Here is a 25,606-nt window from a genome sequence, read left to right on the forward strand (position 1 = left end):
ACATCAACTGAAAAATACCAGTACAGAGGGATATGATCAGTAGTTAACATATATAATAATTGGTTGGCAAATGCCTGGGAACTTGTGAGGCTTTATTACAAGTTTTGAGTACAAGGATGGGTGAGGAATATGTATGGGGCACTGCTGTATCCCCAGTGCCTGGCACATAATGTGAGCTCAATATATATTTAGTGAATGTTTGAAGTCTATCTTTGCTTTTCAACTTTGTCTATTATTAATAACTAAGCTGTATCCTGCAAACAAGCGTAGCATTTGGGAAGTTGGGAAGAGTTATTTAAATTTAAATATAGGACATTATGCATACGTATCATTAAAAGACAAACAAGAAACAATGAATTTGTCTTGGGCTCTGTGGATGTGTTAGCTTATAGCAGTGTGTCTCCAGGGTGGCACTCACTGTGCCCTTTAGACTGGAGAGTTTACAACCACTCTGTGTCTTAGCAAATACTGGCACCTGACCTGTCTAAATATTACTGGCAACGCCCGAGATCGCTTTCCATCACATGACCAAAACCATATTTGCAGCGGGTTGTGGTGCTTCCCTACTTTTGTAACACGCCTGGGTATTCTCAGTTATCTAAAGGGCATCATGAACTCTAAATTCCTTCAAACTAATTATTCATTTTAGATGGTTTATAAACATGCACGTTTCTGGAAGTGCTACAAAATCAAATAACGTGATTACTTCAAAAAGTTAAAGTGTGAGACTTGATCATTTTTCTTAAGAGTCGGGGTTTGTAAACATTTTTTTAAATACCACTTTTAAAAAAAAAAAAAAGCCATCCCTCAGCCTGACGACATTAATTTTCTGTACTTTATTGCACCATGCAGAATCCATTAGTGCCATAAAATCACTTTTTACTTTACACCGCACACAGCAAGTTCCAATATATTGTATCACAATTAAATAAATCCCCTAGTGCTTAGTGGGAATTCAATTTGCAAAACTGAGACCAATGAAAGATGCAATGCCTCCACCAGCCGGTACCTCAACACCTCTTTTGCCCAGATCTCAGCTCTAGTACTGTCTCCCCAAACCCACCCACCGCTGGGGGTTTCTCCTACAAGCCAGGTCCTGGCGCGGCCTGGTGTATCATAGCCTGCCTCCCTCCCCTCCCCCCCCAGCCCCATCTTGTCACTTCTCCCGGCGGCGGCTGGCCTTGGCTTGAGGTTCCCGCCTTAAAGCCCTTCCGGACCGCAGTCACCTTCCTCTAACCCCCGCCCAGGACTGCTCGGAAAATGCTGTGTCAGAATGGTTCGAGGAGTCCGGAGTCAGAGCCAGCTTTAATTTGGGAGGAATGACTACCAAGGGCCGGCCCGCTAAGATGCAGCAGGGCCGGGTGTGGCGCAGCTGTCCGGAAGGCTGGTCCGGGTCCCCGCCGCCCCGCCCTTGGCCCCGCCACCCTCCACCCTCCACCCTGCCGCCCGCCGGCTTTTCCTCGCTCTCTTGTGGGGGTGGTGAGCGCAGGGGCTAGCGCGCACGCGCGTTAGGTGGGGACCAGGCACTTCCTCGCCCCCGCCCCGCCCCCTCTCACGTGCCGCGCAGCGTGCGCCCGGGCATGTGCGGACGCATGTGACAGCTCTGCGTCCGGCTCCAGCTCCCTCACCCCGCGCGGCTGTACTTTGAACCCCGGCGTGGGAGGGAGAAGTGGGGGGAGGGAGGAAGGAAAGCCGGGAGGGGAGGGGATGGGAGTAGCGAGGCCGGTCTCCCCAAGAATGATATCATCTGTAGTTTTATCTCCAGGCAACAAGAATCCTTCTCTTTCCAACCCTAGAGCTCCTTGACGATCTCAAGGCTAATGACATTATTTCCTCCTGCTATTCCCCCACCACGCAGTGCTCGAAGGGCGATTTAAGCAGCTAGGGTTGGTTTACCAATTTTTAAAGGAGTTCGTTTCAAACACAGAGCTCGGAAATAGATCCTGTACCAAATAATCCTTTACCACGCCCACTTGTGTCTGCCGAGCTCTCCAGGGGTGCGCTCATTTTGTCAGGTTTCTTCACCTGTTCAGTCAAATGTGGATCACACAGGTCCGTTGCAGCTATGCAGGTGAGCCTTGTTCAATATAATATACTCAAAAACCAAGCCGTGCTTAAGGGATCATAGAGAAGCTGGTTTCTTTAAAATGTCGCATTATAGGGACTTTTCTGATTATGTAACTGAGGTCTTCAGGAATTGGATCCAGGCTGAAGTTCCCCTATTAAAACTAATTTTCGAAACACAGTACGGAACTTGTAAAGCCGCATTTGGAAGCAAAGTTTATTAAAGAGCTGTGTGGCGGATACTCAATACCTCCGTTGCGAAGCATTTGATATTCTATGTATATACACATGTGCATATCCTTATGTAAAAGGCTTCAAATTGAAACCGTAGCTAAATTTACAACGCCCTAAAAATACTCCATATAAAAACTGTAACGAATCGCCTTCTTTCCTATTTCCTCAGTTCTAAAAGTTCCCTCTGTCCAGCTTCATAACTTCTTTGATCCCTTCTTTCATGGAGAACCTTTAGAGTTCAACCAGAACCACAAAGGTGGGAGGGCTACAGGTAGAAGTGGAAAGCTCACCAGATAACGTGGGGACTTCTAAACTAGAGGAAGGCACAGTTCTGGATGTCTCCAAATTGAGTAGACAGAAAAATTGTATGGTTCTTTGTAAGGGACCTTGAAAATTGTTTCACCAGAATTTATCGTAATTATTACATGCTCTATGCTGTAATGTAGAAAGACTATTATCGTGATAATCTTTCCTTCTCCAACAAAATATCCTCTGCCTCTTAGGACCTCACATGGACTAGCTCAGTTCATTCCATGAGAAAAACCTCAGCCTGTCCCCTCATTACTATTACTATAGGGTAATAGTATAAAGTGCAGTAGACTCAGAACCAAAAAATCTGGTTCCAATCCTGACCCTGCTATTTACTGAGCTTTGTGACCTTGTACTAGTTGCTTTTTTCAGAAAACAGGCCTTAGGATTCTTTCTCTCTCTCTCTCTCTCTCTCTCTCTCTCTCTCTCTCTCTCTCTCTCTCTCTCTCTCACACACACACACACACACACACACACACACACACACTCTTCCCCTTTGGGTAGTGAGTGGAGAACATGGATCATGTTATCCCTTTATTACAAAGGAAAGAAGTCACCCTTAGCTTCTTTTGTAAGACAGATGGCTGAGACAGAGCTGAGGCACTGGGTTTTGTGTTTTCCTGCCTACTGCATTAAATATTATCCTGTGATGAATGCTGTCCTTTGCAGTAGGAAATACCATGATCCCTTATTCCCAATTAATGGTTCAGATCCTAAGGAGAAGATGATGGTGAGAGCCAGTATGGCAGTCAAGTGCTAAAGACTGAAGTTAGGAAATTCTTGCTCAGACCTCAAGTCAAATATAATAAACTGTCCTGGTTCTTAGGACAGGACCAGAGTGTACCAGAGCTTTCTCCTTGCCAGAGCCCCGTGGATTCACTCTTCTGTTCATTCTGTAAAATCCAGCTGTTTCTCAAGGCCTTCTCTGACCCACCCAGTTGAAGTTAGCAACCCTTACCTCTCAGTATTGCACTCACCCCTACATAAGCACTTACTGCACTTACCGTGTTTCATTATAATCCATTTTAGTCTGTCACCCCCCACTGCACTTTGAGGTCCTCAGAGAATTTTAACCTTTGATTCTCCAGCATTTACCACAACTTCTCACTTATAGGAGCAAAACAAATATCTGTATCCCCATACTATTTATTGAATCTACAGTCTCAAAGAGAAAACGGGTGTGTTGCAATCCGTGGGGAGTCTGAAAACTCTTACCAGAGGCTGTCCAATGGGTGTGTCTAATTCAGATACAACATCTGGGCCTCCCTGCCAGTTCCCTAGAATGCTTTTATGGACCTGCCACCCAAGATGTTCAAAACCTGGAGGTGGAGAAATTATACACTAGAAGCAGGAGACAGGGTCATCCGTGAATCAAAATGCTGAATCAGTTTTCACTAACGGCCTTTGGTTCCCTATTCCTATCAACCTGAGAGAAAGAAGTGTCCATCAAATCAAATAATTTGTTTCTGGCACAGAAATTTATTTTGTAGTTAGTTGTGGAATAAAACCATTAGCAAGCTGGTTTTTTATATAATAAAGTGATAAAAAATATTTGAAGTATTCGAAGGCTTTTGCATAGTGTTCTGATATAAAACATTGCCAAGAATGTGGAAGTTAAAAGAAATGAAGAAAAAACATTTGGGAGGAGAAACGTTCCTGATTCTACAAGCACATACAATTTAGAGAAGAGCCCAACAGGTAGTCTGTTGGAGTCTATTTATTCTAATTTTATACACATTTCAAATGGGTGTGGTTTTGGTTAAATGTATCACAGGCCACAGTAAGTCAAAGGTAGCAAATTAGATAAGAGTTAGAGGCAGGCTCTCTGACACATCAAAAAGTGACAGCTGGCAGCCTGACCATGAGTAGAGACTGAGAAACCTATAAAAAGCAGATATAAGAACTCAAAAAGAATTTAATTTGGGTGCCAGTACTCCCAGATGACATGCATAGTGCAAAAGTGATGTTTATAAAGATGACCCTGAATTGTGCAAGGTTAACTATGTATAGGGTTTTTTCTAAGGCATCTTCGAGGATATGTGGAACACATTTTAGTAAGCTTTCCACCAAAATAAGAAGTAAAAAAAAAAAAGAAAAGATAAACAATGTTGGCACTTGAATATAGAAGCTTCAGTGTTCTGAACCATTGTTTCATGGGGCACATATCATTCATTCCCTGAGGCCAGATAAATAGGGGTCACTGAGTTGAGAATTTTTAAATATCAACTTTAAAAAAGGTATAGTTTTACATTGGTTTGGAGATTTCAATGTGGAATCATTGAACAAGTACAAAAAACCCAATTTAAAACAAATGTCCGACTCTTTTCTAGGAGCATATTTTTGAAGTACATGCTACACATATGTTTTAGTATAAATCCCATCTTAATCACAAAAAACGTGTGATAATTTTCCATGTCAATCCCCTATTAAATCCTGTGAAAAACTGGAAGCTTTACTGGACTTTAGCATGCACTATATATCCATTTCGAAGTTACTTAAAACAACACAGAACAATGGGTGAGCCTAAATATATTGATCTGAAGGTCCAACAGGTTAAGAATTATTGTTTAAAGAAAAACATCAGATTGCTTATCTGAAGTAAAATCCTGTTTTCACAATAGGACAGCCAGCTTTTGGCATTACAATGGTTTTAACTGGTTCATGAGCGCTCTGTTCATTTCTATCTAAATTAAAAGGCCTTAGTCTGTTTGTTCAGCCTTGTCTCCCCAGGATCTCAATTGCCAATCACTTCCCATGGAGAGGTTCAGAATTGACCTGTGACAAAGACTGAAAGAGGCTGAGGCTTCTTTTGTATATTTTTGAACAAATTTCAAGTGATGGGCAATAACCAAAGTTATGGCCTGTATGACCAACAACAAATAACTAAATGAAAAATATTTTTCACAGTGATAGGAACTAAAACTCCAGTCATATTTAAATAGCTATTAAACTGTAGTTGTTAGTGCCTTAAAAATGTGCTTAGCCCTTTGGGGGGAAAAGGCCATTTATCAATTCAATATGGTTTCCTGAGAAATATATGGATGTAAAAATAATTGGTGTAATACTATATGTAAAAAGCATTGTTGACTCAAGATTCATATTTGTCTTAAATTGAAAAATCACACATACTACAAATGATTTTGGCTAAAATTTTGCCACTGCAGGTATAGAACCCTCCTTAGTGAATTATAATGACTCATCTTTTAATTCATTAAAATAAATCAATGACCAAAATAACATTCGCCAGATATAATATTGTTTTGCAATTCTGTCCTAACTTTATCTTATTACCATGTTAGTATATAGGCATTTGGACTGAATAACTGGTCTATACATCTGGTCCAACCCTAAGGTTTTTTATTGTACCAAAATTATACAAACACTAAAACATTTCATTATCCTCTGATTTACTTTGAATCTTTTTTGGTTATGAAACTAATATTATAATATGGCATTAAAATGTAGCTCAAAATATTTAAAATGCAATTTTTGCCTCATTCTGGTTTAGGTGGATAAAATATTGTTCTAAAGTTCAATAAACTACAACCCTCAAAAATCCTACATGATTTTCTAACGTTAATTTTCTTTTATTCATGACATTTCATGAATACCACCCAATCAAATTCAATTTACTTGGTTCAAGATGCTGGAGTGGGAAGTAGTTCACTGACTGGGGGATACAATAGATCTGGCCTCTATTGCTGGCTCCAGGTAGCTGTGTGACCTTGGGAAGATGTTTAATATATCTGAACTTAATTTCCCTCATAATGTAAAATGCAGGGGTCTGGACAAGCTGATATCTGAGGTTCCTTTTGGCTCCACTTTCTATGACTTGCAGTTCTGTTGCCATAAAGTCAGCAGAGGGAGCACTTTATCTACATCTCATAAATTTTGACTATTATTTCAACACCTTTCAAAAATTAAGGGGTTTGTGAAGAAAATTATTAAAACTAAAAAATCGACAATCCTTCAGTTTGTATAAGAACACAAATTGGATTATAAATCTGAGAAAAGTCTAGAAATAATGATTTGTTTCTTGAATCCCATGATAAAGTCCCATAAATAATTCTCACAAGAGAATTATTTTATAAACATTAAGGAGCTAAAATATACTGAGAAACTAAGCACCCCTAAGTATATTTATATGGGACCCAGTGAAAGAGAAACACACCAGAACATACAACAGAGGCTATCCAGTGTCAAACATCAAAAGTGAAAAATGCATCAATCATAACATTACCAAATTGGGTCTAATATAAACAAACCACACAAGTGATTGGTAGGTTTTCCACTTTTCATTAAGCTACGTTGGGAACAAGCAGGTAAACAGCCAGAGCCTGGAGGCTTGCAAGAGACTGGAAATGTGTGATAGCAAGCCAATGACAAAAAGTCATATATCTGAGAACCTGCATGACTTTCATCCCTATAGTCATAGATCTTTTAAAATTAATGGAGCATCCATTATGCCTTTTTAATTATTAGACAATTTCATATCATGTATTAAAGTTTTTATTCCTTAGTAAGAATTTTAAGATCACAAAATAATGTGGCAATATTTAGGTAATAGAATTTATGGAGTGTTGAAAATACTAGAATATAAAGATAATTTCTAGTTTATCTTCACATACTAAACTTTTCTAAACCAGCTGGCTTCTTGCAGACAGTATTTATTTATTTTTTAAAATAATTTAAAACAGCATAAGCTTGTACCAAGCATTAAGCATTGTAACAAAAGTGCAACTTTTCAGCAAATCCTCCCCAAAAGATATTTGAACTCAAAATATTAGCACATATTTTCTCCCTACAAAAATAGCATGTCAGACATCATTAATTGGATGTATTAACAACTATGTACATAAGAGCCACCTTGTAGGCTAAGAGTTTAACGTTGTTTAAACACAGCGTTTGAGGCAAACAGTAGCAACAGCAGCAGCAAATGCACCAAACTGACTAAAAGACCCAGATATTTTCTTCACTCATAGTCAGACTGTTGTGTCTCACCCCTTACATAACATTCAAGTGAGATTTCTCACAGTGCTACCTTGGCAACAAACTAAAAATATCTAGACAAGGTCTTGGTTTAAGCCTTATTTAAAAAAAAAAAAAAAAGCTTTCTTTGTGATTATCTCGTATCTGTTTTGGTCTCCAGAAAATACACAGACTTGGAGATGGGAAGGCCTCGCAGGGCTTCATTCCACATCTTTACAGAATTTCCAATCAAAACTGAGTAATGCTTTCCTCCACTTTTGTGATTTAACAGAATGTAGGATAAATCAGTTTGGACTTGTTTTCTTTTTTTAAGTTCAGTGCACATTCTTTATGTTTTTTACAGCAAGATTATAAAAACGTAGGAACATGAGGATTAAATGGCAGGGTGGGAATAGATGCAATACATACATACATATATAACATATATATATATATATGTAATGAAATTGATTCATGGTCAATTTCTCAATAAAGTGCCAGCAAATGTACTAAGAATTATTCTGGCCTTCCTCATCCATTTCCTTCCTCCACTTAGTTCTGATGAGGGCCTAACTCCGTGTCTCTTTAAACAAGTGCAACTAAGAGATACCATTCAAACCACTTCAGAATAGGTTGCAACGTGAGCCACTGCATCCTCTCTTCCTCTGAAAAACATAGGCCTTTTAAAGAGCTCAACATTATAAAATACTGAAGAGTAAATTCAATTCTGAAAGATCCTCATTCTGTTCGAGGAAAGCCTCCTGAAGCAGGCAGGACAGCTCTGAGTCATTGACTTGACCTGCTGTTCGATGTCAACTCCTCCGCCACCTTTCCTCTACCCTGGTTCAATTAGCTCACCCACAGACCAGAGCCTTCTTACTTCCTCGAGAATTAGGTTCTGCATTTTAAAAGATAATGGAACATGGCCTAAAGGACGGCAAAACTTATTTTGGGGAGCTCTTTAAAGAAAAAACATCAATATCTAGCGCGGAGGTTCTTTTACAGCTGGTGTGGGAAGAAAGGGATGCTAGTGTGTTGGAGGTTGGGGTGGTGAGGGATGAGCAAAACAGGAACTCCAAATGTACACAAAACACCTGTTTTGTTTTGTTTTTTTTTTAAAGCCTGTCGTGCATCTATTACACTTCCCCCCTTAAAAAACGTTAAGGGTATTTTATTAATATTATTCCTCGTGAACCTTCCTCCTAAGAAAGGGGCGCAAGGATTCAGGGGGTTTCCTTTCCTGGCTGCAAGGCATCTTCCTGAGCAGAACTCTCCGGGTTCGCGTGCTCACGGGGGCCGGCGAAGGGAAGGTGGGTGCGGCCGTGCGGGAGAGGCGGGTGCAGTGCCCCAGGGGGCGCCACCTCGTGCGGCAGGAGGGTCGCGGCGGCGGCGGCGGAGCCAGCCTTCTCGGGAGGGGGCGACAACACAGAGGACAGGCAAGGGAAGGCGGCGGCGGCGGCGGCTGCGGCGGCGGCGGCGGCAGCCGGGGCGGGGATGCCGGGGTACAGCAGCGGGAATGGGGCGGCGGCCGCCGCCGGGTACAGGTACTTCTCCAGGCCGCTTTTGTCCAGGAAGGGCTGCACGTAGGCGGCGGCCGCCGAAGGCGAGAGGAAGTAGAACGGCAGGCAGAAGGGGGCCGCGGCGGCCGCCGGCTGCGCAAAGGGCGCGCCTCCGCCAAACGCCACCAGCGAACTGAGCAGGGCAGCGTCTGGTCTCAGCAGAGCGGCCGCGGCAGCGGGGTCGGGCCCCAGGAGTGCGGCGGCCGCCGCCGCCGCGCCACCCCCTGGGCCTCCTCGGGAATCCAGCCTCATCCTCTTGGGCGCCGGCGAGTCCTCCCCGGGGGGCTCCTGCTTGATGGTGACGCGGTTCGCCCCCGCACCTTTGCCCTTCTCGCGGTCCGGCCGGGCCTCGGCCTCGCCGCCGTAGCCGCTGTCAGTGTCCGTGTCGTTCTCGGCGGTGAGCTCCGCGCTGGGCTGAGTCCGCTGAATGACCGGCACGCAGTGGGCGAGGGGCTCCAGCTTCTGCCCAGCGCGCTCCAGGCAGGGGGCGGCCGCGGACCCAGTGGGGGCCGCGGCGGAGGGCGCGCCCGTGCCTTTGCTCAGAGGGACCTGTTGAGTCAACAGCTGGGGGGTAGGCAAGAACTGAGTGGCCACAGCGTGCAAGTGGTTGATAAGCTGGACACACCGCGGCTCCCTGGGCGTCCAGCTCTCAAACCGGGAGAGGTATTGCAAGACTTCTTTGGCGCATGTTTGAAATCCCGAGTGGAACACATCCAATTCTGACTGAATGGGCGATTTCAGAGATCGCTCCCCTAGGATGAGGAGGGGGTGGGGGACAGAGGAATGGAGGCAAGGGGGAAAAAAAAACCGACGTTAAAACATCTGCTTATCACGTGGGCCCTGCATTGACTAAAGTGATCTCGGTTTTTCCTCTGTATTCGAGTGATATAATCCACCGGTTGCGGCGGGGGGAGGAGGGTGGTGGTGGCGGCGGGGGTGGGGAGCAGGGGGGCGCTGTGCTCCCAGCTGAAAAACTAAAGTAGAGAGGGTGCAACCGCCACTTTAAATAAAAAATCTGATTCCTCTGAGTTCTGCTGAAAGCTTCTAGGATGCTTCGGGAAACGGGCACTTTCCAATGAAGGGAAACTATAAGCAATTTCACAAATGAGAGTGAACCCGTGGGCCCACGGAAGGAGGTAGGGGCGGGGGAAGAGTTCGAACACTGCTCCTCTGTGGGCTGCAGGGCTTTAACAGGGTGGATTGGCCTTCCTGAACCGACTTACCATTCTGTAAAGCAATTATCTTCTGATGCTGCTGCTCGGTTAAGGCTGTTAAAGCTTTTAAGTGTTTCAAAGTTAATTCCAAGACTACCGCTTTCTCCAGATGCCCCAGAGTCTGCAGTGGTGCAAAAGAGAATGGGGGCAGTTGGTTACTTAAACACACACATTGGCTTGACTGGCTCTCCATTCAGACAACAACTTAAGCAAACACTTTGAAAGAAGTATTATTCCTATACTTCTTGAGCTTCCCACAAGACAGGTTATAATGATTTCTCGCCTTCAGTTGTGAGCACCTACTCTTGAGTTTGTGAGAAACTCTACACTATACCACAAGTCGTAAGGTATCTGATATTTACATTTATTCTTATATCTCTGGGAGTAGTACCAGGCTATTAACACTCCCTTGGAGAGCAGCAAAGAAGGAAAATGTGCATCTTACTGTCAACTTCAGATGTTCAGGCAATAAATCTTTCAGCTGAGCAATGCATTCATTAATTCGGTCTCTTCTTTTCTTTTCTATTAATCTGTGCGGTAATTTGTAGGTATCCTTAATATATGAGAGTCATGGAAGAGAGAAAACAACAAGATAAACATTCATTTACTGGATATAATATCCCCCACCCGCCCCCAAAACATATTATGTGATAAACTATGCCCCCCAAAGCCCCCAAAACATATTATGCGATAAACTATACCCATGAACCCTTTTTCCTCTGGGCTGTTCAGAAATGCAATTTAAATTCAGGTATGATGTTTAATCTCCCCCTGAGAGTATCCAGCAAACCACTTAAAATTCACAGTTGGGGAAGCTTAAGAGCTGGAATATATTTGCGGGCAGAGCTTCGCTGTGAAACCAATGGCCCTAATTAACTATCCAGGCAGGTTATGGGGAACATCGGAAACTTACTCTTACCTTGCTATCATCTCGCTTCATGCTCCTTTTGGGTTTGCACATATACAAAGAAGAATAGTCCAGTCTGCAAAACAGAAATCAGCATCAGGCACCCATTCGGGAAGGGCTCTGCCCTCACCCGCTCCATACCACTTTTGGGAAAAGAAAAAAAAAAATCAAACTGAAGCCCAGGCAGATATTCGTAAGGGTGCGTGCACCTTACCCTATAAAATCTCTGTGTTCCAGTAACTGTCTCTCTTGCAAATGAGGAATTCCTTCGTCCATGTTCAACCGCTGTCCGTTTCCTCTGTTTCGATTTTTGGGGTTCTGTTCTAAAATCTGTGGGACGGTAGCTTTGGGAGATCTTGGGGGGAATCTGTGCGTCTCCAGTCTCTCCCTCTTCAGTGCAGTGTTGAAAGTGTGAAGCAGTTGGTCCCCCCCTCCCACCGCGCTCGCTTTCTCGCACACACACGCACACACACGCACGCACACTCGCGCCAGCCCCACTGCGCTGGTAGTTTGCTCTCACTCCGGGCAGTGTTTGGCCACAGGGCACGCGCGTCGCCGGCCAGACCAGCACCCAGCTCACGTGCGGAACGTACCATCCGCGGTCCAGCCCGGAGGGGGGCGGGGGAGGAGGGGCCGGGCCGGGAGGGGGCGTCGGGAGAAGGCTGAGAGGGAAAGCGAACGGCGGGAGGGGGCGGGGGCACCTGATCGGGGCGCCACCGGAAAGGAAAAACAACTTCAGCCAAGCTATTCATCTTCCCAAAGGCAATGCAGTCAGCTGGGGGAGGAGGAGGGGGTGCCGGGGGTGCGGAGCAGCCAGGGCTTCCTCGGCTCCGAAATGTGACTCCCTCAGTCCGTCCGTCATTACGGTGCAGGAACGTGAACGTGGCTTTTTGCTTTACCACGGACTATGTTGTTGGTTTGGACCAGAGAAAGGAAAGAGAAAGAGAATTCGCGGTGGGTAAACTTCACTCTCGAAGGAAAATTTGGAGACTTGTTTGCTCACTGGCCTGGGGGAACCCCTTGGCCCTGGTTGGAGGTTGCCCCGAAAAGGGGCAACTTGAAATCCTCTCCTTGAAAGACTTAAGATAAATGAAAATGTCACTGGGTCAGAATGTCGCAGTCCAAGTGTCTTTTGGAGACAGTGTCCCTGGGCCACCCAAACTTCCCGCAGCAGCCGGAATTGCAGTATCACTAATCACAGCAGCAGATGACGACGTTTGGGACCTCTGGTGCTCCCGGAGGAACTCGGCGGGGAAGGAGGGGTAGAGGAGGGGGTGGCACGATAGGGGCTACCGCAGAAAAGCAATGCAGCATTATCACTCGCCTGCTAAACTCCGCCGCCCCTCAACGCCTGGGGTGGCGCTGCGTGCTTCCTTTCCCCTCCCCCCCTCATGCGATAAGCGACACCGGGAGTGTGCAGAGCCCACGTTTACTACCGCTGGCACCTCCAAAGCCTCCCTCCTTAATCCTGTCTCAAACGGGTACCAGCACAGGGCCAGCAACGTGATCCGACCTGCCGCTGCTGCCACATCACTGCGCGGGGAAATCCGTGCGCGCGCGTGCGCGCGCTCGCCCTGCAGCCGCTGCGACCCGCGCGGGGAAGCACAGGCCAGCGGCTGCCGGGCTACCTTTTCCCTAGAACCATCCCGGGAGCATGACTCATTGGTAGTGAGAGTTACCGGGAGGCGCCCACAGATGCGCACTGTCATCTGTCACAGCCGGCGGCAAGGGACCTTGGAGGCCAGGGAGGAGCAAGCATGTCCTGCGGGACTCCCCCAGTCTCCCGCCCCGCTGCCGCTACTCGGGCTTGTGGGGGGTGGGATGGAGAGAATATACATTAAACTCTCTGTATATAGGTAGATAGGAAACAAAAGGTTTTTCTTTCTGGCACCGAGAGTAAGATCTACATTCTCCCGCGTGAGCTCCGAAACATTCATTATTGCCAGTGGTACGTGAACCAAGGGGAGAAGTACACCGAATGCACACGCACCGGGACGCAGCAGGGACTGGGGCCGTCGCTACGTGTCTCCTGGCCCTCCCCGCCGAACGCGGGTTCCGGGGACGGATCTGGGTCGCGGGAAGCGGCGGCTAAGAGGCGGTCACGTGTCTGCAGGAGTCGCGTCTCCGTCCGGCCTCCGGGAGCCGCCCGGCCGCGGCTGCGGTGCGCGCTGCCGCAGTCTCCCGAGTCCGGGGCGGAGACGCGCGCCGCGTCTGGCTTCGTGACTCTGGCGGCAGCGGCGGCGGCCCAAGCTCACCCCCGCGTGAGGAGACGCTAGCGGTCCGTTCACTTCGTCTGTTTAGAGGGCTCTTTAAGGTCACTCGACTACCTCAAACAGGGGGACGTATTTTGCACCAAACAGGCAGTTTATAATGATAATACTTAAAAAGTATTTTTACAATACTGATTTTATTTTAAACCTCGATGCATCCTCTCTCTTATTTCCAAGTAATTGGGTGATGAATTCCTTTCGGTAGGGAGGACAATTTGGAGCCCTAAAAGCAACGTATCTCCGCAGTACAAAATTGACAATAAAACAAAACAAACAAACGGGGTGGGGAGAATGCCTATAAGCTGAACAAATAAAAAATTAAAATACCAGCTTACCTTAGAGGTTTCTGAATGTTTGGAGAAGGAATAGTGTGCAAATGTTTTCTCAAGGGCTAAATTTTCACTTGAAAAGGATGGCTGGAGTCTTTAGTGAAAATGAAACGATGACTGGATCACTGCTTCTGGGCCTTGTCAGGTAGAGCAGACAAGACACATGGCAGACATCTGATCAGGGAAAACCTTAGGGACTAAGTTTGGGACAGACTGAAGCAAGTTAAAATAAGAGAAATAGGGAAAGAAGGCTAGTGCATCACAGATGTGTTAATTTTGGATGTAAACTTGCCATAATTTAAAAACACAAAGGCCTGTTGCTGCAAATGAAGCCTTGTATGTTATCACTTCTATCTCTTCTGTCCCAATTTTCCCTACTTTTATATCCAACATATTTTCTCTTCCACTCCTTTTTCTGATACCAAGCATAAGCTGTAAATGGAGTCTTTTCTAATGTTTGGTCTCCTTTGTTACTCTCAATCCTCCTTTTCTTCTTCAATTTTTATGGCCACATTTTTACTCTTCTGTTTTCTCCTTTCTTCTCTTTACCCTATGCTTTTTCTCTTCCTGATTTTCCCTGTTAAATGTCTGCTGTTACTCTTCCCCTTTTGTTCTATCTCTTACTTGCTTTTCGTCTTTTTTCTTTAATCTTTCACCTGATGACTCTCCTTGCTTATCCACTTCCTTTCAATTTGAGTCCTCCTCCTTTTCTTTCTCAAAGTCATGCCTTCTGGAACATCAGGCATACTTTAATGCCTCCAAATTTCCCTTTGCTACAAGAAGGGTATAACAACAGCTAACCATATAGCATTTACAGTTAGAGCACCAAACACCATTCTAAGGGCTTTTCATGTATTATATTAACTCATTAATCCTTTCTGCAACCCTTTAAGGTAGATACGATTATCGTGTCCATTCTACAGATGAGAAAATAGATATATAGGGAGATTACAAAATGTGTCCATGGTCCCAGAGCCAGGATTTAAGTACTGACAGTGGGCCCCAGAGTCTGTGCCTTTAGGGCCCTAGAGTCTGTGCCTTTAACTACTGCGCCTTGTGAACAGTGAGGGCCAAGAGCCAAAAGTTAACTTGCTGTTTAAGGTTTTGTTTTTGTTTTTTAATTTACCAGTGTGAATGTGCCCATATGTTGTAGGGTGCATGTGTGTGTGAGCAATTTGGAAGAGAGATGGGGAAGGAGAGATGTTTGCATTGGAGGTGATGGCAGAGAAACAGGTATGAGAAAAAAGAAGGGTGGTCGTCTTTCATCAGTGAGTGATTCAGTTGGCATCTAGCTCCATATTTATTGATTTAAACTCAAATCTCCTACTTAAGTATCATAATTTCATATAGAGGGACAGATAGAAGTGCAATTTAGAAAAGGCTAATGGTGACGCTGGTCACCGTTTCCACTGTGCAAACCAAGCCAAACTCTAAAGTGAACGCTCAGGTTAGTAATAGGAAAAGTTCACATGTGGTGAGGTTAGAAAGGGAAAAAATTCCCTCGTCTCACAAAGGAACAGAAGACTAGAATGCCCTCTTTGGGTACGTTTAAAAGTAGGTTGAGTCTTTTTAGGAAGGTTTAATGCCGTCCAGCTGAAAGCCAAAAGAGATATAAGATGAGCTCAAAGCCCCTTTGAGCCTATAATTAAAGAATTTTGTGATGCCTTGCTTTTTAATTAAAGATACCCATCATTCTTCTTTTAATAGGTAAGAGGGAAGAAACTTCCATTGCTTTTCTTTGGTTAAGTAGGGAAATCATTACCAATAGAGACTCTAATGAAAGGGAATACTTCTCCCTGTTCCCACCTCCCTCCTCTCACCCCATCTAAGTATTCTAAGCCCTCTACTCATTATACTCACCTAGTGACTTTGGAAAGTCTTATCATGTTTGCTTGCAAAGTCTTGGATTTCTAACAGAAATGGAACTCTCCTGAGAGGATTAAAGTTTCCACAGAGAAGAGAAGTTTTCTTTTCTTTCTTTCATTCTTTTTTTGCCTCTTTAGGGTTCTGTAAGCCCTACTGCTGTCCTGGAGCAGTGAGGTGACTAGTGTGTTTTGGGATCCCCGGTCTGGTCTGATTCATACTAACTGTGCATTTCCAATGGCCTTACAGGCCCCGATCGATCTGCCCACGGGTGTGGAGCCTCCTGCCTGTACTGCTGTGAAAATGCCCCATCAGATGGGCAGATGCCTGTCTTAATCACCTCTGGGTGGGGGTGGACAAGAATTTACAGTCTTTCTACATCATTTTACATCAAAAAGGGGAATGTACCCCATTAAGTGTATTTTATAAAAATCTAAAAGAAGTTTAGGGTTGACACTAAAATCAAGGCGGGGTGGGGGCTGAGCAGAGTGAGATGATAGATCCCAGATGTATGGAAGCTTCCTTTGGAATCCTTTCTCTGGGCATGCGCACTGCTCTCAGAGGGGAAAGGTTAGTGTCGTCAGGCACTGCACTGAAAGAAGGCTACCTCATAGAAGGGTCTTCAGAGGGAGAGAAACCCCCTGCTACTCACCAGAAGCCAAATATGACTTGAAAATATTGATAATGCTATTTGCTGACGGTACTAGATTGAAAACCCCACATAGAAGGTTGGGTTTTCCAGTTGCGTTATCAGCGAATTAGCAGGAATAGTACAGGCGTCCCTATTTAATTTGGAAAATAACTTAAGTCTTTCTGTAGACTACCAATTAATGTGTCCTTGTGGTTTGAACATACATATGAATCACATTTTATGTTTATGTATCGCTGCTCAAGAAGTGTATGCAATTATTTGCCTTCGCATAGCACCAAGGAGCAGGTGATATTAAGTATAGGGAATGCATTTTATTACTGCTGAAATCATTGTGTTTTTGTATTTATGTGATTATCAAAACCACTCACATGGGTGGTCCTGAATTTAATACATGCTCCAAGTTCCTGGAGTTCTTACATACAAAACACAAGTGGGAGAGAGCCAAGCCGAAGACCGCTACGAGGGGTTTCCCCGCTCCTCTCTCCTTAAGTTATGCCTGGTCCCTCCTAGTGCCTATGTGCTTCTCATACAGACTGAAGGTGATCCAGAAAGACTGGAAAAGTAGAGTGAGCAGCACATGACAAATTCATAAGGATTTCCACGAAACGACTCCTACCTTTTTCTGAATTCTCCCAGACTAGCTGGATACTAGAACCCAGAGAGGCTGCATAAAGAGGGGGTCTTTTAACTCCTGTGTTTCTCTTATTACTGCTGATGAAAATCCTTAGAAAGTCTTCAAAAAGATACATGTGTATGTATTGTGAAACACAAATAGGAAAAAGACATGCTAAACAGCCACTTACCTCACCTGCTCATGATGATGGTCCTTGAATCAATTTTCAGATGGTGTCCACCCAGTGCAGAGAGCTATCTATAACAGTCTACTAATTTATAAAGGCAATGAAAAGACTGTTAAGGAGGATTTAACCAACACTTAGAACTATTGGTATAAATTTTATTTAACAACTAACCTAAAGCAAAAGTTGATATGATATGTAATTACCAAGAAAGGTAACATGGTTCTGATATTAACTCATGATCCTCTTTCACAAGGAAACTGATGGAAATCTAGGGTAGATGTAAGTATCAGTTAGGAACTGCATTTGAGCCAAAGTAATAGCAGCTTAAACATCTGTGGGGACAGAGCCAGGAGAGCAGTTTCCAGGCTTTCGATCTCACGTGGAAATGTGCTGGCTCGGGTAGTAGGTGGCCATCAGCTATAACCAGTTAGCCATTGGCCACTGATATAACTGCCATAGCTAGGCAAGGTGGTTGAGTTGGTTGGCAGAGAAGCGGACGACAGGTTGCAGATTGTGTGGCTCCTGTTTCCTGTGTCTCCAACCCAGCCGCCAGCGAGAATATAGTGAGTGGTATGACTCCCCTATCTGTGGCTCCGTGGGTGTTCCTTTTTGGCCTCACCATATCCTGTGTTCTTGAGCAGGGAGCGGGACCAGAGACCCTGCATGTCAATATCGTAGGCATTTCTTTTTCGGTCACATTAAAGAAGTCTGGAGGAAAGGAGTCCAGAGGTAATGTGAAGTAAGAATAGTGCTGTCAGTGTCTCAGACTTCTGCTTTTCTGATCCACTCTCCACTAGTTTCCATTCATCCTCAAGATTGCCTCATGGTCATAAGATGGCTGCTGAAGCTTCTGCAGGAAAGGATAAAAGAGTACCTACTAGCTGAACAAGTATCCTATAAAGAGCTTTTCTTCTAAGTTCTACTCAATGACTTTTGCTTACATCTTGTCTCCAATCCTATTACGAGGGGGCTAAAAATAGTATTCTAGCTGAGGCTCCCTCAACAATGTAGGGGTTCTTTCAGTGAAGAGGGAGAAGATAATAGATATTGGGTTGGCATTAGCCATCTCTGTGGTGGTCTGATGAAACAAGAAAATGGCTTGTTCAGGTCCTCTTCTTCATCACTGTGTGTTTCTTCTTTACTATGCCATATGTGTTGGCAGTGCCCCTTTATTGTATGAGAGAATTTAATACCAATTTCAGAAATTTTTCAGTCTTTCCATCTGCAATTGCACAAACTTTAACTAACTCCTTAAGCACATGCTCTTTAACATCTGTATTTTTAAGTTCCAGTAATTGCAGGAATCTGCTTAGGGAGGGGATTTCACAGAGTTTGCTCTTCTTCCTGTAGGATGCAAATTACAACTGCATGTTTTCTGGGGAATGATTGTCTTCCTTTGTATGTAGCGGCATCTGTCCTCTGGTAGTTCTGTGTCTGTAGCTCTGCCTTCTGCCCCTGGCATTTGGGTTGCAGAGAGCAACTTCCAGCAAAAATGCACTCTGATTGTTCCCACCTGAATGTAGCTACTATTTTGTTCTACTTGGAGCCACATTGATGTAGGATCCAATAGCATTAGGGTCAGAAGATTAGGAGAGAGCTTTGTTATTGAGTTGGGTTCTGTACTAAATGAGGAAGGAGAGAAGAGGTAGGTGAGAGCAGTTGCATGGGAGCAGCGGGGCCAATCCCTAAGGCTGGAGTCGGGAGATGAACTCTGGAAGAGAGTGAGGTGTGTTGCTGGGTGTTGTCACCTGCAGAGTCTAGGGTTCCAACAACCCCTTTCTCCTCTCAGCCCTGGAGGGGATCCCCCATCCAAGCCTTTCATCTCCCTTGGAAGAGTCCTTCCAGGATATGGGAGCCATCACCAGGGGCTCTTTAGAGGAATTGTTCCAAGATGAGGAAGATGGTGGGAGGGGGCATTCTTGATCCCATTCTAGTTTCGGAGTTGTGTTCCTGACATTTGAGTTGGAATTCTGGGTGCATTTTCTCACAGCTGGACACATGGATAAAGGTTGCAGTGAGACCACTGCATAAACCTGCCCAATGTCTTGGCATCTGCTATCCAGTTCTCATCTATTAAATGGGTATTTACTGTGCTTATAGATGCTGTGCAGTTTTGAAGCTTGCCTTCAATAACCTTACAATATAATGGGTCATAATTTCTCAAAGAGGAGAGGTCATTAAGAAAGCTGAACAGTTATTCTAAAGCCATTCCATGCTCCAAAGGCAGTACTCAGATGCCTCCTCTTTGGTGCATTTGAGATACTCTTACAGCTTTGCTTCTGTAGTAATGCACTTTAGAAATTATTCCAGAAAGTACAATCAGTGACCTCAGTCTGTGGGTAAGCCTTGTCCTGCTGTAATCAAAACATCCTTGTATGGAAAGGTGGGCAAAGAAAATGCTGTGTGCCCTGCTCCCATAGGCTGTCTACCCTCCCCCAATTTGCCCTAATTCCCTGATGTTTGTGGGAATGCCCCTTCAACACCCACCCCCTCCAAATATATACAACTTCATTTTATATGCTCTTGATCTGCTCTGACTCTGATTCTGCCATCTCCCGTGACACGTATTGCGATCTTCTCTCCTTGGGGCTTAGTGTTTGAACTTTCTCTCTTCGGTGTTTGAATCTACACTCTACCCTGTGGATTATAAGTTGGTTTACCTCCTTTTAGCAATATGTCCTCTGTAGTCTCTAGTAAGAAGCTCCTGATCCATTCCAGCCCTCAGCCCTCACCCTCACCCCAGCTGCTAGGTTATTGCCCTACCAGGTTTCTCTTAGATTTGGACAGAAGTTGGCTTAACTAATTTTCTCTGCTCCAGAGCAAGCTGGCATAGTTTTGAAAAAGATAATAACTCGTTAAAATGGCCCATAAGCTGTAGGGTACAGAATTTCACATTCTGTAAAAGGACACGTCTGTATCAACACTGTCTTCCTTAGTTCTTCTTTGGCTTCAGTTCTTCGTCTGGAAAGGGACCTGGCAGAGCTGGCAGCGTGGAGCAGCCTGATGGTCACATCCCTTCCAGCTACATGGACTGATTGCAAATTTATCAAAATTGCCTGACCTTAAAATAAAAAACGTGGAGTGTAAGAGAGGAGGTGGGTGGGAGATGAGGGTAAGGGGGATCAAAGATATGGTGATGGAAGGAGAACTGATTCTGGGTGGTGAACACACAATGGGATTTATAGATGTAATACAGAATCGTACACCTGAAATCTATGTAATTTTGCTAACAATTGTCACCCCAATAAATTTAAAAAAGGTAATTCAACTTATAGATGCCTTAAATGCAAAAAAAATAAAAATAAAAATAAAAAAATAAACGTGGATGTCATTGTTGACCCCTTCATGTCCCTCATTCCCCTCCTCCGATGAGTAACAATGTCCTGTCGATTCCACTTCTTAAATATACATCACATCCATTCTCTCTTTTTTCCCCATCCTCATTGCCTACACTCCAGACCAAGCCCCTGTAACTTCTCCCCAAACTACTGTAAGAACTTCTTAACTGCCTTTAGCAGTTGGGGTTCAGAAAGGAAAACAGAAACCACTATAGATATTTCAGTAACAGGGATTTAACAGAGGGAATTAAAAGCATGCATAACCCCTGGATACATAAGCTGGCATAAGCAAGGTTGGGAAGAACTGCTGCTACTTTTCAGGATATTTTGACGGGTTGCAGGGAAGCCTGAAGGCCAGTGAGCTCAGCTGCCTGCCTTGCTGAAAAGGCTGACTTGCCTGGAAGCCACTGCAAACCTCACATCGGCACACAGCTACTGCTGCCACTGGAGAGATTTGGGGTGTCTCTTCCACTTTCCACATCTTGCACCAGGGCTTCTTATTGGCACAATCTGAGCCGGAACCCTGTGGGCAAGGGAGAATAGAAAATGTCACTCCCTAGCTTCTCGCCTGCAACAAGAGTGGAGTGTAGAAGGCAGTGGAGCTGGGGCTGAGTTGACAACAGACATCTCACGCCCTATGTCTACTGTGTACGCCTACCCTCTCCCTGCACCACACCTAATTCAGTCCTATATTATGACCAGAGAAACCTTTCTGCCCATGCAATCCCTTGATCAAAATCATTTGTTTCCCATTTCCATTAGGTTAAAATAAAAACTCTTCAGTGGCCTGAAAGACACTGTATGTGATTTGGACCTTGCCTACATCTTTCATCTCATCTCTCATTTCTCTTCCTGTTTCTACACTCTAACATACTAGCTTTCTTTCAGTTTTTCTTTTTTAAATACAGTCTGCTCTTTTAGGGACTTCACAAACGCTGTCCCAACTGATCGGAATGCTTCCCCCCACCCCCCCCCACACTAAGTCCCCCCCACTTTCCCAGCTCCCGTCAACTCTCTTCCTCCTACGCTTCCTTCAGGTGTCCTCTGCAGTATCTTGCTCCTGAAACTTTTCAGGAGAGTTCCTAGACCAGGTTTGTCTCCTTCTACAAGCTCCTTTGTTCCTTGTCATTCTTTCGTAACATTCATACTGTTTGAAAGATTCATTAGACTTTTCGGTGTCTGTATCCACGCTAGTTTGTAAGCCCCATGAGGACAGACGCCTGAATTATTTACTGCCGTATCCCTAGTGCCCGGAGTGCTGAGCACAGAGCAGACACCCGGCTGTTTTTCTGAATGCCTCCTGGAGGAGCTCCACCAAGCCATCCATGAACTGACACCTTGTTTCAGGAAAAGGCTTGAATGACAAGTCCTAACCCTGCCACACAGTGTTTGAAGGCCTTCCTACGTGTCTGAGGTGTGGAATGTGATGTTGGCTGATCCCCTCCCACCCTGCTGCTATGTCTTTCTTATACTCGTGTGCCTCTTCTGGGCAGGAGGATCCTCACTGCTCTTAGGGTACTGCGTACTCCTACCCTGGCCTCACCTGGCACGGGACCATCAGGGAGCAGATAGCATGAGGGATGGTTAAGTGCTCCTGACATAGCAGGAAACCCAGGAGGCTGACAAGGTCTTTGTGAAGTGGTGGGAAGTTCTGTTGGGGTGTGGGTGTAGGGCCTGTGCCTCTGGAATTGCTGTGGGTCACTGCGCTAGGATGGACATGTTCTGTGCCCAGAAGGCAGTGAAATCCGCCGGTGTGCTCCCTAACAGTCTTGGTAAGTTGGCATTCCTCACTCACAGAATTTTACGATCTTTCACAGTGTGCATGAGCAAGGCAAAGGGAATTTAGGGGCTGGAGGTAGTCCAGCTGAATTCCACAGGTGCTCTAGAGACCATGGGTTGGTGAGGTGACACCCAGGGCACGTCTCTCAGAGGCCAGACGTGGGGAGGGGTGCAGAGTTCGTCATGGCAAGCTGTGTTTACACGTCTGCTAGGCTCAGTGCATCACAAGAGGGGGTCCTGGGGCAGTGCCAAAGAGCGTGGTTACCAGGAGTGCAGAAAGAAATGAACACTGTGCAGGGTGTACGGGTCAAGCCTCAGACTGTGGCACAAAGGAGGATGGTTGAGAGCCAATGAAGCCAATCCATCAGAATGCCGAACTGATAGGCACGGAGGAAACAAATGAGTGGTCAGTGCAGACAAGAGAGAGCTGGAGCAAGACGTGGGTGGCAGGAACCTGGTCTGGATGAGACGCTGCTGCTGCGCAGGTATTCTGCTTGGGGTAGTCAGTCAGTCATGTTCCTGATAGGCCGAAAACAGGGTCAGGACCACTTCAGCTCTCATCCCCAAACCAGCTTTACATTTGCTCCTGGCACTTATACTTGCAAAAACAGAGTTCCTATTTTCCTAATTATGTATTCAGACAGACTGTTGATTTTCCTGATAATGAGGTTCCAAAATAAGACTGTGCTTACCAAGCGCAGACCTGGTGATGGCAAGCCTTCTTCAGCAGACCTGGGTCTGAGTTTGCATCTGTTCAACGGTCCTGCATTGTCTGTGGTGATCAAGCAGAAAACGTTGTGAGTCTATTGTGATTTAGGATAGCGATACTAACGATTTTTCTGTAACCTCTGTTTTTTATTATGTTTTGGAAATTCTGCCTCAGAGGTACTGAAGGTAATGGAATAGACACATTACCTATTTCTGTCCTGTTTCATAGCATTTCACGTTCCTGTATATGGTAGCAGAATGATGTGGTCTCTGGCTTTAAGGTCAAGAAGACCTGGGTTCAAATGCTGTTTCCCCCTGACTAGCTGTGTGCCTTTGGCCAAGTTATTAATGTGTTGATTTTTTTTCAATTGCAACACAGAGGTAGCAGTGCCTACCTCTGACTGGTTGTTGTGTAGCTTGGTGACCATCGTAGAGAACACTTGCAATATAGCAGGTGAGCGAGCAGTAAATGGTAACTATTGTTTTCCTCATTTGAGCTGCCTGATCAAAATTATGAGTGTCACAGAATACGGTTTGAAAATAATTGATAGATTAAGTAACATATTTTAAACTCAAGAGGTAAACCCATTGCTTTCAATTATCTTTTCTTTTACTAATAGGTGAAAAATAATAAAACAGAGGGCCAGACCTGTCAGTGTGATTTTCCACTAATGAGATATAATTTTATTTCATGTGCTGGTTGGAAATGGGCAATACTGGCCACAACGTTATGCTTTTAAATCATTCTCTTCAGACAGCTCTTCTGAGAGGTCACACAGTTCTATAGTTGTGCATGAATGAGGGGACATGCTCTCAGGCCATGCTTTGTCACAAGTTCAAGACTTGTTCGGGTGAAAGGCATACGTGAATTAAGTTTCACACTTTTTTAGCTGGCCATGGGAGATATACTGACTTGTTGCTTCTTTATGCCAGTTATTCTAACAATAATTGCAAGCACTTTTAGTGTTTTCACTCATTTAATTGCTTAACAACACTTTGAGATGTGTACTGGGATAATGTCATTTATAAATTGAGGAAACTGAGGCACACAATGAAGTAATGTGTCCATGTCACACAGCTAGTAAATGGCAGAGCCAGGATTCCAAGCCAAGCACTGTGACTGCAGAGCCAGTGCCCACGGCTCTCACTTGACGGCCTCTCTACAGTAACGACATCCCCAATACCCAGACAAAAATGGACCATTTCTCGTCACCATCTGTGATTATGTTTAGAGAAGTGAGGGTCCATGGTGCCAGAGGGAACATCTGAAACTCTGAGCACAAAGCTAAGCTCCACCACTGCCTGCTTGCCTGACCATGAGAGGCAAGTATTGCACTTCTGCAGACCTCAGCATCCTCACTTAGAAAGTGAAGACAGTATATACCTGTTGTGAGGGGAACTAATACACCTGTTGTGAGGAGGACTAGTATTATGTTTGACACACAGGAGATGCCCAAGAAATATTAGTCCCTACCCTGAATACTAGATATCTAAAAATATCCAAATACGCAATTATTGGTGGTTTCATGTCTCCTGAAAAATAACATTTTTGATTGCCTTTCACTTTTCAGCTTTTTTTAAAAAAATAGGGTGACATTTCATCACTAAGTTAATAATTGTAGAACATCTTCTATGTGGAAGGCATTTTCTAGGTGGGTGCTGTCCAACAGAACTTTTTTTGGTGATGCAAAAGTTTTATAATCTGTACAGTCTAACATGGTAGCTACTTGCTGCATGTAGTTATTGAGCACTTGGAATGTGGTTAGTTTAACTAAAGCACGGAATTTTTAATTGTATTTAATTTTTAAAAGATTTTTATTAAAAATATACTTAGCATACAATATTATATTAGTTTTAGATGTACACAATAGTTATTCAACATTTATATACCTAAAGAAGTGATCACCATGACAAGTCCAGCAACCATCTGACACCACTGTACCACGCTGTCACAATATTATTGACTATATTCCCTATGCTGTACATTACATCCCCATGAATTATTTGTTTTATGTGTGGAAATTTGGACCTTTCGCTCCCCTTTACCTTTCCCCCCTTTTAATTTTTCAGTTATGGTTGACATTAAATATTATTTTAATTTCAGGTATACCTCACATGGTTAGACATTTATATAACTGAAGAATTGATTCCCCTGACTAGAGTAGTCTAGACCCCACCTGGCACTATGCACAGTTATTACCATGCTACTGACTATATTCTCTATGCCTTACTTTACATCCCCATGACTATTTTGTCATTACCAATTTTCTTTACCTTTTCACCCTGCCCCCCCAGTCCTCCTCCCATCTATCACTCCAATAAATCTAGTACCCACCTGACACCATACGTAGTTATTACAATATTATTGACTATAATCATTATGCCATACCCTACATTTCCATGACTACTTTGTAACAACCAATTCGTACTTCTTAATCCCTTCGGCCTTTTCACCCGTCACCCCAACTCCCCTTCCTGGCAACCATCAAAATATTCTCTGTATCTATGAGTCTGTTTTTGTTTTGTTTGTTTGTTTTGTTCTTTAGATTCCACATAGAAGCGAAATCACATTGCATCTATCTTTCACTGTCTGACATACTCCACTCAGCACA

The 25,606-nt window shown here is 44.5% G+C and overlaps 2 protein-coding genes across 2 annotated transcripts; both read right to left on the reverse strand.

The window, feature by feature from the left end:
* Positions 1-6,882: 6,882 nt before the first annotated feature.
* On the reverse strand, positions 6,883-11,872 carry BHLHE41 (basic helix-loop-helix family member e41). The gene is made up of 5 exons (XM_033118083.1): positions 11,470-11,872; positions 11,268-11,331; positions 10,794-10,901; positions 10,358-10,469; positions 6,883-9,886 (listed from the first exon to the last, which is right to left on the reverse strand). The coding sequence occupies exons 1-5, from the start codon at positions 11,529-11,531 to the stop codon at positions 8,799-8,801; spliced, it is 1,434 nt and encodes a 477-aa protein (XP_032973974.1). The 5' UTR covers positions 11,532-11,872; the 3' UTR covers positions 6,883-8,798.
* Positions 11,618-23,422, reverse strand: LOC117028778 (formin-like protein 1). The gene is made up of 4 exons (XM_033117657.1): positions 23,390-23,422; positions 20,928-21,030; positions 13,246-13,505; positions 11,618-12,160 (listed from the first exon to the last, which is right to left on the reverse strand). Exons 1-4 carry the CDS (start codon positions 23,420-23,422, stop codon positions 11,648-11,650), a joined length of 909 nt encoding a protein of 302 aa, XP_032973548.1. The 3' UTR covers positions 11,618-11,647.
* Between the last annotated feature and the right edge of the window lie 2,184 nt (positions 23,423-25,606).

Source organism: Rhinolophus ferrumequinum, chromosome 10, assembly GCF_004115265.2.
Source record: "Rhinolophus ferrumequinum isolate MPI-CBG mRhiFer1 chromosome 10, mRhiFer1_v1.p, whole genome shotgun sequence".
In the NCBI taxonomy this organism is placed as follows: domain Eukaryota; kingdom Metazoa; phylum Chordata; class Mammalia; order Chiroptera; family Rhinolophidae; genus Rhinolophus; species Rhinolophus ferrumequinum.

Excerpts from the sequence above, each read along its gene's own strand:
- LOC117028778 (XM_033117657.1), bottom strand. The coding sequence starts at position 23,422 with ATGGTCACCAAGCTACACAACAACCAGTCAGAG. Across the intron at positions 21,031-23,389 it reads TACACAACAACCAGTCAGAG|GGTTCCGGCTCAGATTGTGC; the intron begins GTAGGCACTGCT and ends CCTTGCCCACAG. Across the intron at positions 13,506-20,927 it reads AGCAGTAGCTGTGTGCCGAT|CTTGGGCCGCCGCCGCTGCC; the intron begins GTGAGGTTTGCA and ends CGCGGGGGTGAG.
- BHLHE41 (XM_033118083.1), bottom strand. The coding sequence starts at position 11,531 with ATGGACGAAGGAATTCCTCATTTGCAAGAGAGACAGTTACTGGAACAC. Across the intron at positions 10,902-11,267 it reads TGAAGCGAGATGATAGCAAG|GATACCTACAAATTACCGCA; the intron begins GTAAGAGTAAGT and ends TCATATATTAAG. Across the intron at positions 10,470-10,793 it reads CTGAACATCTGAAGTTGACA|ACTCTGGGGCATCTGGAGAA; the intron begins GTAAGATGCACA and ends GCACCACTGCAG.